Consider the following 19,394-nt stretch of genomic DNA (forward strand, 5'->3'; position numbering starts at 1 on the left):
AGAAAGATGAAAGCTAAGTGATTGGTATTGGGCATGTCGCAAGTGTACAAAAAGCAAACCGAACAAGAATATATTCTACATGTGTTCAGCTTTGTTGCCATGCTTTTAAAATGTATCCTAATTTATTATGGCAAGAGGGCGAGGCAGGCTGGTGCCAGTCTCATAATAATCCTGTCTACTTTGGACAGAGCCATGTGTGCTTTAAAAACAACACAAATTATGTTGCTCAATCTTTTATACATAGCCTGCTTGTTTTACACAATAGTTCAAACCATCAGTAACACTCTAATTAAATAGTGAAATCAAACGAACGGAAATAATTGTGGTTCAGAGGGTTTGTCCTTTTGTTGTCTCTTCAAATTCCCAACTGCCACAAACATTTTTTTCATGGACTTGAAATGAGTCCAAAACATGTATTGTTCTGTGGTCGCTGTGGCCATTCCCAATAGTGGATTATTCTTGTATAATTGAGCTGCTGTCGTTCAATGTTATTGTTCAGCCACAAACGAAAACTGGACTTGGTTCAGAAAACTTTATTTTAACTACACATTGTTGTATCATCAAAACCGTTTTCATGTTCACTTTAGTACATAGCATCCATCATATAAAACAAACACATGAAAAACAATAAAAATCCCCACAAAATATATATTTTTGTTGTTTTAAATCAATGTGATTATTGTTAAGGCACACAAGAAACCTTAATGTTTAAGGCCCCAACAATTTTGTATGTAAGCACAAAGCATGTAAAGAATTAATGATGATTTGGCTTAATCCTTTTTGTTCTGCTTTTTACAAATATATATATATTTTTTAATCTTATAATGGCCCACACAAGTCAAAATCATGTTTTAATTTGGGATGCAATTTGAATTGTGTAAAATTGTGTCACATATGATCCCAAACTCACAAACAATCAAAATGGTACACAACAAGGAGTAATGTAGACCATGAGCCTCTATGATTATAAAAAAAACGATCAAGACAAAAAGTCGTGTCCTCTCAGTAAACTCACTCACTCTTTAATTGTCTAATCGTCACTCTACCTACGTATAAAGCTCTACATCTTGCCACCACATTTTGCCGGCCCTATGGGTAAAACCACAAAGTCGTAAATCAATAAATTTTTGAGGATGTTTGTTGGCAATTAACTCCTCAAAGAAATTATGTCCACAGGCCTTTAATAGAAAACATTCAGATGTTATTTCTAAACTGTCAGATTTGGGATCAATAATGAAATATTATGTCATACAAGCCTGTATGACAGTCAAATCCTGGCCTAACGCACTCCAGCTTTCTGTGGATTGGATGGTCTTAGAGGTTGTGGTTAAACTACCAGTATACCACAGCTCAATGGCCAAGACAAGATGAGGTGGCATGTCCTCTTTCACACAAATTAAATAAGTGTTTTTACTGATACAGTAAACCAAAATACAAAGAAAATTAAATAGTCACCACAATATTTAACAGGACTCTGTCAAAGTGCACAATTGGGGCCTCTCACAGAAAAACAGAAATATAAAAAAGAAGTGCAATTTTAAATATAGATTAAAAACAGACCAGATATATTCACAGCAATAACTCTAATTTAGCAACACCGCAAAAAGGTGACTTTTACTGACCAAGAGCCATCAATAAAGCCTTTCAGTTGTGTTGTTGTTCGCATCTGGAGTGAGGTACAAATCGCATCACTGTTGTCAAAAGTAAACATGCAATCCAACATTCACAACTGGAGGTATATCAACATTGGGTTTCAACTCAAAGGAGGACCCGTGCCAGCATCAGAGGAAACTGTTGACAGCCAAGTGTATCATCACATGCTGTAAACAGTCCAGTCATGCTACGGCTACACCACAACTCATCCACACCAACAGTCGCAAAAGTCACAAATATCCACCACATCAATACAAACATATCCACACATTTTTCAGAGCAATCTTTGAGTTTTGATCCGCCATGGCCTCTGAACTACAAAACAACTCACAATACCACACACCAGTACAATTACACTGACAAATAAAACAGGCATACTTATTAATTCTACTGTCAGATAAAATACAATAACATTCAATTATAAAAACAGTATAACTTAAAACTTAAAAAGAAACTGTAGTATCAAGTTTTATAATAACAATAATGATAACGGATTAAAAAATATAATTGATTGGAGATGCTACGTCGTTATACGGCATAAACAGCCAATGTCAAACTGCATGGAAAGTGTGACTGGTTGACATGGACAAAGGAACGTTTTTTAAGCAGTTTGTGGACTGGCAACCACAATCTTTGGGCATTGTGAATGATATCTTCAATCAATTTAACCCAATTAACCAATAATACAGGGAATGTAGTTCAGTAACTTTATTTGAATGATTTGATTGTAGTAGTTCTAGCTACTGCCGAACCGGGGGGTTAATATCTTGTTTGTGTACATGATCTAAGTGTATCTGTTCTTTAGTTACTTATCAAAGTTGTACAGTTACAGTCCAATGCCTTAAGTTAATAGTTTTATTGTCCTGAACCACTGAGTATATAGTGTATAATTCCACAGCACCTCTTTCAGCACTGCTACATGATGCTGGAGGAACTCACAGGATCTCAGTGGTTCTGGCATTTTGAAGAATTGAGTTTTTGCTTTTGAGTGAGAGCATGTGCGCTTGCAGGTCTGATTTGAGGCTATGGCTTGTGGTACTTCTCATTGTAACGGTGTATGGTTACGCAGCCATGGTAAGAGATGGGCCGGGGCATGGCTGCCACTCCTGTGATGATGCCTGTTGCAGGGTCATAACATAAGATGGTGTCTGTTGCTTCACCATTTTCCTCCCTGCCTCCGAGGATAAAGATTTTACCATTACACACTGACATGCCACAGCTCTCCTGCAATGAAAAGAAAGCATGTCAGATAGATGGATACATAGCTATTCCTTCTGTTTTGTTGCTTTTAGTACAGTCTTTGATTATTACCAGTTTGGTAAAGGTATGAACTACATGCATCCAGTAATCCTCTTTGGGATCATAGCAGAAAATGGACTTGGTCAGGCCCCCAGACACGTAGATGACATTGTTCAGAGACACAGCCGAGATGCAGCGCTTGGCTATCGGTATGTTAGCTCGTAGCAGCCATGTGTCAGACTCCGGATCATAACATTGGACCTGTAGCAATCATATTTGTTAGTCATTGGAAAACTCAAAATAAAATAAAGTATATAACTACATGACTATACAGGGAAGAGCATATCTGCGTTACTCGGAATTATCGCAGTGGGCAATAAAGTCACCTGTTTTTCTGTGTATGTGGAATGTAAACAAATCAAACAACAGGCTTCCTTGGAAGGTAAAACAGAAGCGGCTATCTGCTGTTTTCTGTTTTCTGTTAAAAAAATCTAATCTCATATTAGTTAGAAGTTTCAATTCATCCCAATCTTAGATTTATTACAGATAGAACCATCTGGAACTGCCAGGGAACAATTATCAGGTCACTGTTATATGAACAATACATCAGATGACTCTTGAACAGGTTTCAGACTATTATTTTTGTATAGTATAAGTATAAGTATGAAACTCAAATATTTTGTTTGGTTTTCTTTTTGTATTTAACTAAACATAGAGAACCGAGTGAGTTTTGTGCTGGCAGGAGGGACACTTCCATGTCTCACCTTGTCTGAACAGGTGTTGTCGTCCGGCCCTCCTCCGATCACGTAGAGCTTCCCCGCACAGCTGGCCACCGCAGGGGAGCTGACGGCCTCCTTCATGGGAGCCACCTCAGTCCAGCGGTTGGAGAAAGAGTCATAGCACTCCACACTGCTCAAGCGGCTCTGGCCGTCATAGCCTCCTACAGCATACACCTGTTCAGAGGGACACACAGACACATATGTTGGGTTTTCATCCTTTTTGGGAACATTACATAGACTTAGAGTCCATCCATCCATCCATCCATCTTCTGCCGCTTTATCCGGGGCCGGGTCGCGGGGGCAGCAGTCTGAGCAGGGACTCCCAGACTTCCTTCTCCCCAGACACTTCCTCTAACTCCTCCGGGGGGATCCCGAGGCGTTCCCAGGCCAGCCGAGAGACATAGTCTCTCCAGCGTGTCCTGGGTCTTCCCCGGGGCCTCTTCCCGGTGGGACATGCCTGAAACACCTCCCGAGGGAGGCGCCCAGGACGCATCCGGAACAGATGCCCGAGCCACCTCAGCTGGCTCCTCTCGACGTGGAGGAGCAGCGGCTCTACTCCGAGCTCCCCCCATGTTGCCGAGCTCCTCACCTTATCTCTAAGGGAGCGCCCAGCCACACGGCGGAGGAAACTCATTTCGACCGCTTGTATCCGCGATCTTGTTCTTTCGGTCACTACCCAAAGCTCATGACCATAGGTGAGGGTAGGAACGTAGACCGACCGGTAAATAGAGAGCTTTGCCTTTCGGCTCAGCTCCCTCTTTACCACAACGGTCCGATGCAGCGACTGCATCACTGCAGCCGCTGCACCGATCCGCCTGTCGATCTCACGCTCCATCCTTCCCTCACTCGTGAACAAGACCCCGAGATACTTGAACTCCTCCACTTGGGGCAAGGACACCCCACCCACCTGGAGAGGGCAAGCCACCTTTTTCCGGTCGAGAACCATGGCCTCGGATTTGGAGGTGCTGATTCTCATCCCAGCCGCTTCACACTCGGCTGCAAACCGTCCCAGTGCATGTTGCAGGTCCGGGTTTGATGGAGCCATCAGGACAACATCGTCTGCAAACAGCAGAGATGAGATCCTGTGGTCCCCAAACCGGACACACTCCGACCCCTGACTGCGCCTAGAAATTCTGTCCATAAAAATTATGAACAGAACCGGTGACACAGGGCAGCCCTGGCGGAGTCCAACATGCACTGAGAACAGGTCTGACTTACTGCCGGCAATGCGAACACAGCTCCTGCTCCGGTCATACAGGGACCGGACAGCCCTGAGCAAAGGGCCCCGGACCCCGTACTCCCGGAGCACCCCCCAAAGGACACCCCGAGGGACACGCCTTCTCCAGATCCACAAAGCACATGTGGACTGGTTGGGCAAACTCCCATGAACCCTCGAGCACCCGATGGAGGGTATAGAGCTGGTCCAGTGTTCCACGACCGGGACGAAAACCACTCTGCTCCTCCTGAATCCGAGGTTCGACTATCGGTCGGATTCTCCTCTCCAGTACCTTGGAATAGACCTTACCCGGGAGGCTGAGGAGTGTGATCCCTCTGTAGTTGGAACACACCCTCCGGTCCCCCTTCTTGAACAGAGGGACCACCACCCCGGTCTGCCAGTCCAGAGGCACGGTCCCCGAACGCCACGCGATGTTGCAGAGACGTGTCAACCAAGACAGTCCTACAACATCCAGATACTTTAGGTACTCAGGGCGGATCTCATCCACCCCCGGAGCCCTGCCACCGAGGAGTTTGCGAACAACCTCAGTGACTTCAGCTTGGGTGATGGATGAGCCAGCCTCCGAGTCCCCGGTCTCTACTTCCTCTTCGGAAGACGTGACTGAGGGATTAAGGAGATCCTCAAAGTATTCCTTCCACCGTCCGACGACATCCCCAGTCGAGGTCAGCAGGCCTCCACCCGCACCGTAAACGGTGTTTGTGAGACACTGCTTCCCCCTCCTGAGGCGCCGGACGGTTTGCCAGAATTTCTTTGGTGCCGACCGATAGTCCTCCTCCATGGCCTCCCCGAACTCCTCCCAGGCTTAGAGTCATTTCCTGGATACTGATTATAACCTTAACCATAGTCACTACTTGCTAAATCTTAACTTTAAATCATGTTGTTGACCTAATAATGAAGCATTTACATCATGAAGACCGGATTTTTGTCCCCACAAATGAGCCACAGGTCCCTAGGAATTTAAAGTGTAAACAGATTGTAATCCTCACACTTAGATAAATACCCGCACACGTTAGTGGAGGAAAATATCTGCACATGTCATGGACAGAAACATGCGTCATAGCTAACATCCATTAGTCATCTATTTGTCTTTCAGCCTTTATGGTTCATAATGATAAATACTTCATCAACATCAGGAAAATAGAACCGGTCTATCAGGTAACAGCAAACAGAGACCTGACATGGCGCCAAGTCATAAGTAAACACACTGAACTATAAGAAGGTGTTGTAGTTCTAGCCACTACATTTGAATGTAAAAAACATAAAAATAAAATGTTAATTGAATGTAAAAGGTTTTGTATGTGATATAATATGATTAACTGAACTGCTTCGTATGGAATAAATGAGGAACAAGGCCACATGGCACTATTAACTTAGCCTTTTACAACCAAAAGCCCTAAGGCTGTTCCTGTTGCTTCACAAAATTCAGAATGTATGAAAACAGAGAGAGAGGGGGTGAAGGGGGGAACAAATAAAACAAGTTAGCAAGTAAATGGGACATTTGCATAGAGCACCTGCTCAGGTCACAATAAATACTGTAAAATAAAAGTGTTATGCTCAGTCAAATGAAAGTGAACAAGGAACTAAAAGTTGGTGTTAGTCAAAGTTCTAACTGCCACACAGTTCTGTTAACATCTCTAAACATACAATCCACAATGATAGTTGTAGTAGCCTGTGGTATGAGGCTGTACTATAAAGTCTCCACCAAACATAATTCATGGCTATAAAGACACGCACTTGATGCACTGTCACTGTCTGTTTTATGACTTTAAACACTTAATAGAGCTGAATGATTAACCATCTCCTTTACGTCCACCAGACTGAATAAAAAGTAAATAAATCTAGATTATTAACTGGGAGAGGTTTTGACAATGGAGAGTGAAAAGAAAAAGAAATGTTCTGAGATGGTTGATAAAGCTTGTCACCAGGCATAACACCAGTCATAACAGAGGAAAACAACGGGTGACCTAGTTTAGCTGAGCTCATTCAAAACAAGAAGTCTAGAAGACGTCACTGTTAGGGAGACTATATTGTGCTGCTTGTGTGCCTTAAAATGGTGTAATACACAAAGCAGTGTCGTTAATAGATATTATTAGAGTTTTCTAGTGTTCATCATTAGACGGTGGAGGTTAATAGGCATGTCTTAGCACAAAGGCACCAGACTCCGTGTGCTTATTAACTGAAACACTTTTGAGGCGAAAAGGAAATTACCATGTTGGAAGGGAAAATTGCTAAGTTCATGCCAAGAAGTGTTGAGTTCTGAAGAAATGACTGTGAATCTTCAGCGAGATCTGGCTTGTTTTGTTGTAGTCAAAGACAAAAACATAATTTAGACACACACTCCACCACATGGACAAGTCAAACAACCATTCAACAGCATACTACTTGCTACAGTCTCTCAACCCTGTAGAGTTATTCACATGTTTGACAGACGCAGGAAGTACATGCACACTAGGGCCTCTCTAGCCTCTAAGAAATATTTTCCAAGAAGTGTCTACTCGCTCTCAGCTCAAAGGCTTTAGCGGTGAGGAAAACTGCCTGTGGATATTGTTTGACTTGTACAAACTTGAAGTGCACAGACACTAAGAATTGTTTCAACAACATGAAAAAAATTGGACTACAAGGCTGGTGGAAGTATGTGGTCTATGTGCCATTTGTGTACACAGGCATGTGCTTAAAGTATGGGGCTGCCCTACATTTGTTTATGTGCTGTGTTTTACTTGACATGTAATTACAGCTCAGGAACTGCTCACGAAATCTCTCTCTAGGCTATTATGAGCACCCAACGCTGTCACGTCTTCAATCCTTATGTTCAAGAGCACGACACCGAGGCCATATTATGTGAGGGTTTTTGAGCAAGTGTTAGCCTGTTATTCTAATAATGTTCAAACTGTGTATTGGTGTGATGCATGATCAACTTTCTGTATGTGTGGTAGGTAATTCAATATACACAGTAAAACACTGGCCAATGCATTAAACTCCCAGTGCCCTAACACAAGAATGTCCACATGGCCTGAGCGCGCTGCAAATAGTAAAACCTCATAGTAAATAATCTCCTGCCTTTAGTGAACAACATATCATATGAGTCGTCAAACTGAAATCTTGTTCTACAAACCAAGGTAACTTAAGTATTTTCTCTTGTTGGCCCAAAAAGTATATCTATGTCTAAGTTTAGGTAGCTTGCGACTGGGGTTATAGAAGCATCTTCTTTTGACTGCACCATAACTGATCATTCAAAAGCCCCTGTTGTCTATGAGTAAAAGAAGCAAGACAGATCATCGTAAAATATGCAAATAGTAAGGAACATTCTAGTTGGTGAGTAAATCTAAGAGTGGAGTTGAACAGATAATAACAGGGACTCAAGTCTAAATAATAGTTTAGACAATCGTCACTTTGTCACTTTAAAGATCCAAATACAAGTACAAACCTTGCCCAGGACTACCCCCATCTTGTGTCTCCAGCGACCTTTGTTTAATGAGGCCACTCGTATCCAAAGGTTGAGCTGTGAGTTGTACATCCACACATCTCTGCTGTTTATGCGTCCACCTGAAAACAGCAAAAAATAACCTGCTGAAATTGTACAAGACAACAATAAAAGGCAAAGTTGTAAACATTTGAAATAACATTTATAAACATTTATAACATGCTTCTTTTTATCCTGTTACTAGTTCAGTGCCTTATCTGACTTTGACCTTGGGTTTATGTGGAGTTTACCTGAGATAAATGTATTTTTCTCTACACAGAAACAAGATGCTAAATAGATTTATTTGACTTTCAAAGACATGCCTAATAATTTTGTTTCCTTTTCAAAAACGTTTTCAGAGTGAGATGTGCTATGTTTAATTCACATGTTTAAGTATTTAAGCACATTGCCCTCTCCAAAGCTAAAACGCTCTGTTCAACCAGGTGACATTCATGAGGTGCCTTTCCAGAGACTGCGCCTCTATGTTAAAGAAGTCTATACAGACTTATGACTATTTTAGTGTTTTCAACATGCCTTCACCAAAAAGGGAGCTCTTTTATTTACGCCTCCAACTAAACAGGTTCAGTCAAACGATGTGCATGTTTATTCATTAGTCAATAATTTAATCTTGTCTTTGTTGGAAAGTTAATAGTCGTTTATCTGATTGTTGTAATCGCAGTCTGAGAGCGAGCCAGATAGTCTGCTAGCTTCAGGCTTTTCTCATAAAAAGAAGAGGCAGACACAAAAGGCTGTTTCAAGAGATCTCTTCTTAAAAAGTTTACAACTGGAATTTTTTCACAAAATGTTTGGAAATAACATTGTGAAATGTTGCTGCTTCCTGCACTGGGTGTGTAATCTTCGGAAGTAGCTTGTTGTCTTTTGCACATGGTGCATGGAGACTTTTTACAGTGTATATATCCTGTGACGATGGCTCGCTATAGACACTTCACACACTGTAGAGTATTGGAAATAAGTGTGCATACAGAGCTACAAAAGTGCAAAGAAAAGTCATATGACGAAATATGACGACAGGTTTGGCAGCAGGGGCAGTTATTTCAAAGCTAATGAATGTATATGATACAGTTACGGAGTGTGGGGGAGGTGCAGCCTGTTGATTTTTCCAGGCGCAGGAGAGATTGATAGCGCACACGTGAGGACTTGGCACGTTCAGTTCCTGAACACTGTACACTGGCTGCAGGGAAGAACTTTCCTCTTCCTCAGTACTGCCTTAACTGTTTTTCTCTTCCATATTTCTGATGGGGCTGTTATGGTCGGGTTTCTTATGCTGCAAGAACACATTTACCGCTGTATTTCAAACACTAAGGAATTCCATGCCCTAACAATACTGTAAATGAACGTGCATTTAGTAAAATAGTTCAGCAGAATCTAATAAATGGCATGAAGATACAATGACCCTGAATGTTGGCCAATAGAGAGAGAGTACACTGGAGCTGGCAGAACGCCTCTCACAGGACTGAGCTTAGAGTGCATCCAGATGTTGTTCTCATATTTTCCTTCTAGTCCAACTGTGTGAGGAATTAAAAATAACACAAGGCAAACAGCCAGCATGGCCTTCCTGCCACTCCGCAGAGATATTACACAGCAGCTCTCCCGCAGTCTCTCACAGACACACACAGACACACACAGACACACACAGGACTTACCTGACACCAGAATGTCATTGCGCAGAGCACAGACCGCGTACTCAGACTTGGTGAACTCTGGGAGTTTGGCCAGGGACTTCCACTCTCCTGTGACTGGATCAAAGCACTCGGTGTAGGGCAGATTGAAGCCTCCGACCCTCTCACAGCCTCCAACCACAACAATCACCTCAGAGAAACCAGTCGACCTGGAGGAAATACCAAATAACAGATTAATTACCGTTAATGTGTTTATCAAGTCACTAACTGCTCCATGGTGTGTGTGTGTGTGTGTGTGTCTAGACTAATGGTAAGAAGCTATAAACTATCTTCATGCCAACAACAAAGACTTTTTAATTATTGGCCTGGTTGACTGTGCATGAACAGACAAGCAGTTTCCACAGGAATACCCATACTTATCTAAAAAGCAACAAAAACAACAAAAGTAGGATATAGACAATACACACACAACTAGCAGTACAAAGGACAAACTATTTAGACACATATAATGTGTAAAGTCTAGATTTTTATTTCAGTAGGCCTGTGATGGACACTGGGGTTCTTACGTACATGTTTGTGTCTATAGTGCAGACAAAGAAGTATGAATTCAGTTGAGCCTGAGACAGCACTGGGCCTAAGGGTAAACACAGCCGATCTGTCAGTCTGCTATCTGATTGGCTTGTTCATGAATACATCTGCCTAGATACAAGCCACAATGCAACTGAAATACAAATCACCCGCCAATAATAACTGACACACACAACTGGTCCTGTTCAGCTCTCTTAACAAGCCCATCGCACGACAGCTGCACTTTTGTTTACTGTCTCACTGTTCACCATATGGCCCCTTTTGTAATTCCCAGTAAGCAAACACAGCTTTAGCCTTTCACTTATAAAATATTAAACATAAGTGGCTCAACAAACTTTATTAAAATAACTGAGGTAAAGGGTATTGGGTAAATAGGCAAGACTCAACATTTCAGGATTGCATCACATGATTTGTCTTTTTTCAGGAGAACCTCTCTGTAGAAACATGTCCTGCCTTCGTCATTAGTTCTGTTCAAAATAAGCTCACTGAGCAGGCAATGGCAGGAGCATAACAACTCTGCCTGGCATTTTATTTATCTGTCAAACACCTATGACATTAACGATTATAACTGGTGTGTTTCACCAAACAAGAAAAAGCTGTCAATCAGCTTGATAACAACAAAACATGGCTAGGAATGAAGCTGCTCAAATGATTAGTGACATAAAACATATTTTAATTGATTCCAAAAAAGGTATTAATATTAAAGGGTGGTTAGTAATGTTTTCGATTACCTGCGTGGGCAGGTCCTTGGTGACATCATCTCATTTCCAAGCACATGGTAGCGCCTGGCCTCATGGAGAAGCTGGTAGCACTCTGGGGCATTCTGAATGATCTGGTCTCCCTCCACCGTCTGGACAAAGTAGTTTGGGTGCAGAAGAGGCAGGCGCACATGGTGCAGCAGGTCCTTGAGCATGGGCCTCCTGTGCTCCGCAGAGTGGTAGACCCAGCGCATCACTGCCTCGAACACCACTTCCTCTTTCCCAATGGACAGCTCATCACTGGCAATGTACTCCTCCAGCTCTTCTTTGTGGAGATCAAGAAACTCCTCATGCTGAGCCACCTCTGCGAAGTTGGCCAGGCCATAGCTGCGGCAGCGGCTGGCAAGCTGCTTCAAAGAGTGGGCATCTGCAAAGCGCTGTATGCCCAGGCAGTTGCATGGGTCCAGTTGGTCTTCAAGGAACTTGGCGCAAGCATCACGCAGAGTATAGATCTGGAAGAGGCTGGAGGTCTCAAAGAGGAACTGCACATTCTCAGGAGTGATCTTGGCGCGCCCTGTGTAAACGTAGGTCAGAAATGAATCCATGGCTTCAGCCAGGATGCCATTGATCTCCACCAGCATCTCGCGGCTCTCGCGGTGGTCATTGCAGAACATAGCTCTGAAATAAGAGGAGCACGCGGACAGCACAGCACGGTGACAGGGAAACTCACGACCCTGAACACTGATGACCACATCAGTGAATAAGCGGCAGTCACGGAACTCATTGAACACCTGCAGGATGCCCTCAGAGTGGGACGCCCCTGAGCAGAAGTCCAGAACATCCTGACTGGTCAAACCTTTGGAGTCAACCTCAAAGACCTAAAACATTATTATAGTTACGTCACTGTAAGAAGAGGAATGCCACATAAACAAGGACCATCATATTAAATCCATACCTTGCGCTTGACTGCTGGAGAGTCTTTGATCCCAGAGTCCTCTCTGATCATTCGCCTGCCGAGAATCAACACCATGGCTGCAACGTTCAGAGGGCCTTTCTACGTTGTATCAAAACCTGAAACATTTAAAACAGAACAGATTCAATACACTAATGCTCATTCATAGTAAGAATGACACATAATAACAAATAAATGTATCAAAAAAGGGTCATTGTTGTACAAGTGAAAAAGAATTCACACAACACTGCCAAACTATTGTGCAACTTTAGGATGAGATCAATAACAATGACTTACTACCTACTGGGGAAGTAAAGCATCACATGTATTTCTTGTCCATACAACAATTGCTCCACTCATCATCAATGCTGCAGTTTTAGCCAGCGGCAAAATGAACCTTCTGACAGAGGCACACACTCACAGGCGGGAGAAAAGGGAAGGAGTTGAGCAATGGTTCAAAACCAGGGTACACGTCACACAGGTTTGTTTTGACGCTGTGGGGGCAGGGATCAGGATGCCATCAGGACATTGTGGTTTGGTGTACGGTCAATGTCAAAGCTCTCATTTAGATTTCACTTTATTAAAGCTTAGTACGCCATTCAAAAAGTAATAATAGAATAATAGTTTAGGTATTAAAGTACAATATTTATTTTGTTGTTCCTTCATTCCAGGCCCGTGCAAGTATGTCTTCACTTTTATTATGAGTAATTCATAAGTTATATAAGTTATTATTAAATCCGCTAGAGCAGCAGTAATCTTATCACATGCTAAAGTTGACAGAGGCACCTCCTGCTGTGACCAAACCTGACTTGGGACTGGTTCAGCCGCACATGCACTTAATATCTGAGGATGCAAAACCTCCTCCGGATACATGGCATCAAAAAAAGGAAAGGTGTGGCTAATTATTAAATTATAACCATTTTAGGCAAGTTTTTTTAGTCTTTACTATGGTGGATGAAGTATGATGGTAAAAATAATAATAATCTAAAATAGTAACTTGTGGGCAGGTGTGCTCAGTGCAGTTTAACAATGACATCAGAACCATTTTTTATTGTAATTGTCAATGGTGCAATATAAAGTAATGCCTTTTAAAATAAATAAATCGATAAGAGAGCATTTGAGAAATACATACTCTCATATGGCAAACGTCAATAGAGAATTACATGTTGAATAGATGATAATTAACTTAATAGGAGAACTTTCTTGGAGCTAAAAATAGGCATTGAACTTTCCAAACAAAGAAGGCATCCCTCGTGCCGCTGGCTTTCAGAAACAAAGCAAATGCAGTAACTACAAACTAACAAGCCATGAAAAGTGTTAAATACAAGCAAAACAGATCAAATAGAAAAAGTAATATCACCTGGTGAGGGTGTTTTTTCCTGATGTGCCTCTTTGGGCTTCAGGGGGGAAAACACAACACAAATGTTGAGGGGGAAAAAGGTGTCACCAAAACTTCCAAAAACTCCGTTTACTATAATATATTGCTAGAAATATTAAGATCCAACGTGACTCGAATACAAGCAAGACATTTTGAAGTGGTGACAAACATAGACTTCTGCTTGCTAAATGTACAGACCCATTATATACTTGTCAACAAAAAGAAAATCCAGCCCACTTCGGTGCTGTGGGCAGTGCCTTCTGGGTAATGTAGTCTGTTAGTCATGGCTGAGAGTACAGTAGACTGAGAGAGAACAACACTTCCCATTGGTCTCAGGTTCTCCACGTGGCTTCTCTTTGTTTGCAAACAAAGACGAAATAAAAAATTCAAAAACAATACACGGGTCACGGAATAGTTTCAAACAAAAGTCGTAGATATAATATTTAAAAATGTGCTCATGACATTTGAAAACGTTGATAAAAAATACCACTATGACTTAATACTATAGCGTAAAGGCTAATGCGGAAACGGTGTCACAGTGTGAAATGTTTATAAGAAATACATTCAAAGGGAAGGACAGGTGAAAACAAGGCTTTGTGAATTTCAAGTGATGTGGAAGGAGGAGCCTTGCTTGGAACAAAAGATGTCACAACCTCCCCATACTGTTGCAAAACATTTGATGGAGTTCTTGATGATGAGATTATGTGTGATCCATTCCACTTTACCAAATTACATGATAAACGCATACAAACACTACCTTCTTCTTTCAGTTATAGATTATGCTCATTCATACAACATAATTATATACTACATTTGGACACATCATGGAAGTAAATGTATGGGTATCTCTACTGTTCACCTTTGTCTTCATTACACAAAAATGTCTGAATGAACAAAGCAGAGCTGAACGCTGGACATATGTCAAGGTCATACAAGGAGTATGGAAGATACAGCAATCATACAGACTGTCAATTCTATTATTATAGCAAATTGCTCTAAATGAAACACAACTTAAGCATTTATTGACAATATGCTTAAAACCTGCATGATCGCGTCACATTTTGCATAGATACTCTTATAATGATTCAATAATGAGTCACTTTCTATGCAACATTGGCCCACACCCTGAGAGGTAACAGCATGGATCAAAAATAAATAAATCAGGAAGTATTAAGTTATTGTTTTTTTTACGAGATTGTGATATGACTGAGCCTCCTGGAGTGAAACAACAACTGCTTCAATGATTCCTGGATCTCCCTGTACCTGAGGCCGTACAGGTAAGGAGCACTGACCCTTGGCAATAGCATCAAAACAGACATATTGATTGTGCTGATCCACACCTGAAGATCAAGGTGTATGTCTTTCCTGTGGAACAAGATCAACTCCACACTGAAAACAAAGCCTGGGGCAAAGTATAGCAGCAGGAGAACGCCATGAACAAGGAGTGTGACTCTGGCTCTGGAAAAGCGGCTTTGCCAGATGCCCTGGGTCTTTGTCACCATGTAGAGCCGGATATAGCAGTAAGAAATCAGCACGGCACAAACAATGGCACCAACCAAGAAATAAAAGTGGTTGCCAACTGCAGATTTGTCAGTTTTTGCCTCCATAAACCCAAGAAAGATGAGGACAAGACACACCTTAACTTCCTCACTCTGCTTACTGCCATTGATCATCAAAATGACAAGAGTTAACGGGTAAGTAGCAGCAAAGAACCACATACCCAGTAGTATGCGGTGGGTACGGGCTGGTGGCAGAAACTCGCGGTATTTCAGGGGCCAGCGTACGGCAGCAAAGGTGTCAACCACCATGAGTGTGATGCTGAGAATGGCAGAGCAGTAGGCAGTGGCGGTGACAGCTATGACCATTTCACAAACTATCCAGGAGATTACAACTCCAGTGGCATTACAAAGCTCTGTGGTCAAATGAAAAATAAGGAAAAGTACATCTGCTATCAGAGTGTTAGCCACCAGTAAGTAACGCGTTTCTTGACACAAAGCACGAGTCCGGTAGATGCATGCCAGAAGAATGAAGTTGGCCATCAGGGTGGCCAGAGTCAAAATGGTGGTCGAAATGACGGAGAACTCCAAGTGCAATCTTCGAACGCTCTCGGCCCATTCCTCTGTGATGTTGGTAAGTTTCATGTCACCCGAAGTCATCTGTTCAGAATATCTTCACCCAGCGACTGTCTGTGAATGAAACACAGGATACAACTTTACCATTGGCCAGGGATACAACAATTACATCCTGTTAACAGCTAATGCAAGGCTCCCCAATTTAAGCTAGTCAAAAGCAGAACTTAAAGTGTAAGACCTCCCCATGCTGATTCGATCGTTAAAAACTTGTAAGAGCCATGCAACTCACTAAATGCTTTGGGATGAGAGCTGATTGGCTGTTTTGAGTTATCGCCCTGCTTCAGTTTTGTGTCTGAAAAAGCTGTTCCAAGGGTTTGCGGGAGCTAAGGGAGAATAAGTTTTAATTTTGCATCTGTACATGAAAAGAAGCACAGAATAAAATGTTAGACCAGTGGCTAAAGATACAAATATTACATAATGTAAACGGCTAATGTGTGGGCTACCTTTGAAAAACAAACATGTCAAGGGAAGAGGAAGAGATTGACAAATACACTAGATAATATTCAAATAAGTTGTTGTATGTTTAGTCAAGTTACATCAGTATGAACAGTATGCTACTAATGACACAGTGCTGATGTAATGATACTATTTGAAAAGAAAAAATTTAAATCGATATTGATATTTTGATAAATACAGTATAGAACTTACACCTGTTGAAACAGCTAACAAGTTTGACCAATTATTGATTGCACAAGGATAACAGCTCTTACCTGATGGCCAGTGTACGGTGAGTCGCTACTCCACGCCGGTTTCTGTAAATGCTTCAATAAATTGATAGGTGCTTAGTACCGGAGGGATCCAGCAGCTTGATGGGGGACTGTTGACTTATGCAGGTGATAAAGCAATGAATGCTTGGCCATCACATAGCAACAGGGCGGAGCTTAAAGCTGTTGGGACATTTATTATACTGCTTTTCAATTCTATTATCTCTCTCCATGAACCTAGAAATGTATCAAATTGAGATTTCATTGTCATGTCATTGCAATTGTAAAACAAAACATAATAAGAATTAAAACTAGTTTAATAGAAGCTTAATCAGCATTTAGATTGTTTCAGCAATCCCTCAATTAATCTAAAGATTCGTTTTTTTTAATGTACTGATAATGTATGCATCTTTTGATTGCAAAAGCACTTAAGGCTGTTTTGATATAGTTAAGGTTTTAATTATTTATTTTTTTAAGTAGTTTTTCATCCAAAACACAAAATATACATTTCATCATAATTACTGCAGCACATTTAGGAAATGGAGTCTGTAAAGTCCAAATAACAAGCATTAGAATACAAAATTATCTGACCATAATTTAAATGACAGAACAATTAGTCAGACCTAGAATGAGCATTATATTTCAGGCAACAATCATGGACAGACTTATTTAAGCTTGTTGGTTGATGATAGTTTGATATTTTAGGTGTCTCTTAGAGTAATTTCTTTTTCCTCTTCATATATCCCATTTTCCCCTTATTTCCATCTTCCTCCTCCACATCATCGTCATCATTATCATCATCATCATCATCCCCGCCACTGATTCTGTCCAAGTCCAAGAGTTGCTCTTCCTCATGATATTCTCTTGCCATCAGTCTCTGAAAAACATCAAACTCTTCGGGTGTAGCTTTAGCCCCTTGTGTAACAAACATGTCCTGATCAACATTGAGGATGTTGCCAAGTTTGGGGTTGACAATAGTAGTCTGTCCTTTTTTGTCAGGGGTTTCATAAAGTCCCCTACGCTCGAGAAAACAGTGACGATTCCGCACTTCATCCAGAGTAAAACGGAACAGCCTGGACTTGACCATCTCAGTCTGCTTAACTCCCATACGAAAATAAACATACTGTGAAGAGAAGGCAAAAAGAAGCAGGCGTAAGTTTCAAATATGTCCACCAGAGGAAGCAATTGTTCTCTCAATATCTGCATTTTTCTGACATTGTATTTTCTCTCACAACTTCTCTCATATGAACTACCTTTCCCTTTAGTTACTATTCCCAGAATTATCTCAGTTGGTGTTGATAAGGTCCCTTTGTGGCTCTAATATCAAATGTATTGCAATTAACGATAATCTTTAAAAATGCAAAAGTATATTTTATATATACTATATATTGTAATTGATATACTCCAATGACAAGATGCTGTGTACTTAGGTTTAAAGAACATTAAAGATTTCTCATGAATACGTTCTGTGTTCCAGCCATTATAGAATTGTACTTTAAGAAGTGTAAACAACAGTGAGGTCATCACGAAGAAGTATTACTTCCATGGCACATTCTGGTAGTATAATGGCAATAACATCATCATTAGGTCCATATTTTGTTGTCTTGTTTATAGTCCTGTCCTGTCCCTACTCACCTAAATATTTGAGCAGATCCTTGCCAATTTTTTTGGGTGGTTTTATCACACTTTGCTAATTTGGAATCATCCTCACGTAATTTCCGCAATGCCACAGTCTAAAAACATTCCACTTTGTTCATCCAAGGTACAATACCTGAAACTTGTACTGAATCTGAGCCAAGTCATCTTGTATTATGGCTGGACTGTCTCGGAGAATATCTGTGACCTGTTGCGTGGTGAAGAGACACTTCTCTTTAAGAAACATCACAATGCTGTTGAGCTTCTTAATCTTCAAGGTGAGGATCTGAGGATGATGGGCCACAACTCTCTGAAGGCTGCCTATGGACAAAATAATACATGTAACTAGTGCAGACAATTTACAGATCATATAAACAGAGGGATAAACATGACCTAAACTAATTTTACCTTCAAGAAGTCCTAGTTTTCTCAGGTTTGTAATGCGCTCTCGCAGCTGTGCTTCCTTGACCGTGTATAGCTCAGGACATTTTTCTAACAGCTTCAGGACACTTGATGGGTTAAGGCCGAGAACAATCAGCGCTGACAGGGTTGATAAAGTGTGTTTTGCCATTCTTTCTCCGCCGCTTTTGCCAACAGTGTCGTAAATGTGTTCTGCTTGGGTGTCGGTAAAGCCCATATCCAGTAAACGCACAGAAAGCTCTAATTTGGGCTCTTGGTTCTGGGGGGTGTTGTCTGCGGTGGAAGAGCGATGCCTTCGTGCGAGACAGAGAGCGGGCTGGTGGCATCTTCCACACAGGACTGAAGCCGTCAGATGATGGCTGGTGTATCGGGCAATCCATCCAAGCTACAAAACACGTGGGCTTGTTACTGTAGTACAGTAAGTTACATGGTAGTTGTGGTGTCCGTTAGACATAGGGTCGGACTATACAGTACACAAACAACTTCTCTAGAGAGTATTGAGGTTATAGAATGCATTTTAAAAAATGAAACAACGTGGGATTAAAAGATTAATAAAATATATAAATCGTCAAGTATGTGTATGGATGGAAAATATGTCTAAATTTGCTTTGAATTGCTAAAAGACAAATAGTATTTACCTGTCGCACTGCGAAAGGGAATCCCATGTTTGCCCGTCAAATATACTTGCCCGGGTGGAAACAATACAGACAATGGTTCCTATCAGCATTAAAAAATAAAGCAGCTCAACAAGTCCATGGTAAATAAATAGTTTACATAGAATAAGTGCATATGAATAATAATAATACACAAGATTTAGTATAATATTTCAATAAAATATTTATTATCCAAAATATAAATATGGTGAAGATAGTCTCTATA

General features: G+C 41.3%; 3 protein-coding genes across 3 annotated transcripts; all 3 read right to left on the bottom strand.

The window, feature by feature from the left end:
* Nucleotides 1-518: 518 nt before the first annotated feature.
* Nucleotides 519-12,453, bottom strand: klhl24a (kelch-like family member 24a). Its single transcript, XM_072441383.1, has 7 exons — nt 12,250-12,453; nt 11,328-12,172; nt 10,033-10,217; nt 8,333-8,451; nt 3,657-3,845; nt 2,965-3,153; nt 519-2,877 (listed from the first exon to the last, which is right to left on the bottom strand). Exons 1-7 carry the CDS (start codon nt 12,322-12,324, stop codon nt 2,677-2,679), a joined length of 1,803 nt encoding a protein of 600 aa, XP_072297484.1. The 5' UTR covers nt 12,325-12,453; the 3' UTR covers nt 519-2,676.
* Nucleotides 12,454-14,725: 2,272 nt separating this feature from the next.
* LOC140356457 (probable G-protein coupled receptor 148) lies at nt 14,726-16,682 on the bottom strand. Its single transcript, XM_072441414.1, has 2 exons — nt 16,467-16,682; nt 14,726-15,810 (listed from the first exon to the last, which is right to left on the bottom strand). The coding sequence occupies exon 2, from the start codon at nt 15,778-15,780 to the stop codon at nt 14,812-14,814; it is 969 nt and encodes a 322-aa protein (XP_072297515.1). The 5' UTR covers nt 15,781-15,810; nt 16,467-16,682; the 3' UTR covers nt 14,726-14,811.
* A 313-nt stretch (nt 16,683-16,995) lies between these two features.
* On the bottom strand, nt 16,996-19,237 carry mterf4 (mitochondrial transcription termination factor 4). Its single transcript, XM_072441412.1, has 4 exons — nt 19,154-19,237; nt 18,504-18,900; nt 18,232-18,416; nt 16,996-17,583 (listed from the first exon to the last, which is right to left on the bottom strand). Exons 1-4 carry the CDS (start codon nt 19,178-19,180, stop codon nt 17,173-17,175), a joined length of 1,020 nt encoding a protein of 339 aa, XP_072297513.1. The 5' UTR covers nt 19,181-19,237; the 3' UTR covers nt 16,996-17,172.
* Between the last annotated feature and the right edge of the window lie 157 nt (nt 19,238-19,394).

This window comes from Eucyclogobius newberryi, unplaced genomic scaffold, assembly GCF_026437365.1.
Source record: "Eucyclogobius newberryi isolate DKJ021-1_F unplaced genomic scaffold, fEucNew1.0.hap1 SCAF_12, whole genome shotgun sequence".
NCBI lineage: Eukaryota > Metazoa > Chordata > Actinopteri > Gobiiformes > Gobiidae > Eucyclogobius > Eucyclogobius newberryi.

What these genes read in the sequence shown, in the direction of transcription:
- mterf4 (XM_072441412.1), bottom strand. Translation starts at nt 19,180, where the DNA reads ATGGGATTCCCTTTCGCAGTGCGACAG. An exon ending in AAAACTAGGACTTCTTGAAG is followed by an intron (nt 18,417 to 18,503) that starts GTAAAATTAGTT and finishes TTTTGTCCATAG; the next exon opens with GCAGCCTTCAGAGAGTTGTG. An exon ending in AGATTCAGTACAAGTTTCAG is followed by an intron (nt 17,584 to 18,231) that starts GTATTGTACCTT and finishes TTCTCTTCACAG; the next exon opens with TATGTTTATTTTCGTATGGG.
- LOC140356457 (XM_072441414.1), bottom strand. Translation starts at nt 15,780, where the DNA reads ATGACTTCGGGTGACATGAAACTTACCAACATCACAGAGGAATGGGCC.
- klhl24a (XM_072441383.1), bottom strand. Translation starts at nt 12,324, where the DNA reads ATGGTGTTGATTCTCGGCAGGCGAATGATCAGAGAGGACTCTGGGATC. An exon ending in ACAACACCTGTTCAGACAAG is followed by an intron (nt 3,154 to 3,656) that starts GTGAGACATGGA and finishes TGATTGCTACAG; the next exon opens with GTCCAATGTTATGATCCGGA. An exon ending in TTCATACCTTTACCAAACTG is followed by an intron (nt 2,878 to 2,964) that starts GTAATAATCAAA and finishes TTTTCATTGCAG; the next exon opens with GAGAGCTGTGGCATGTCAGT.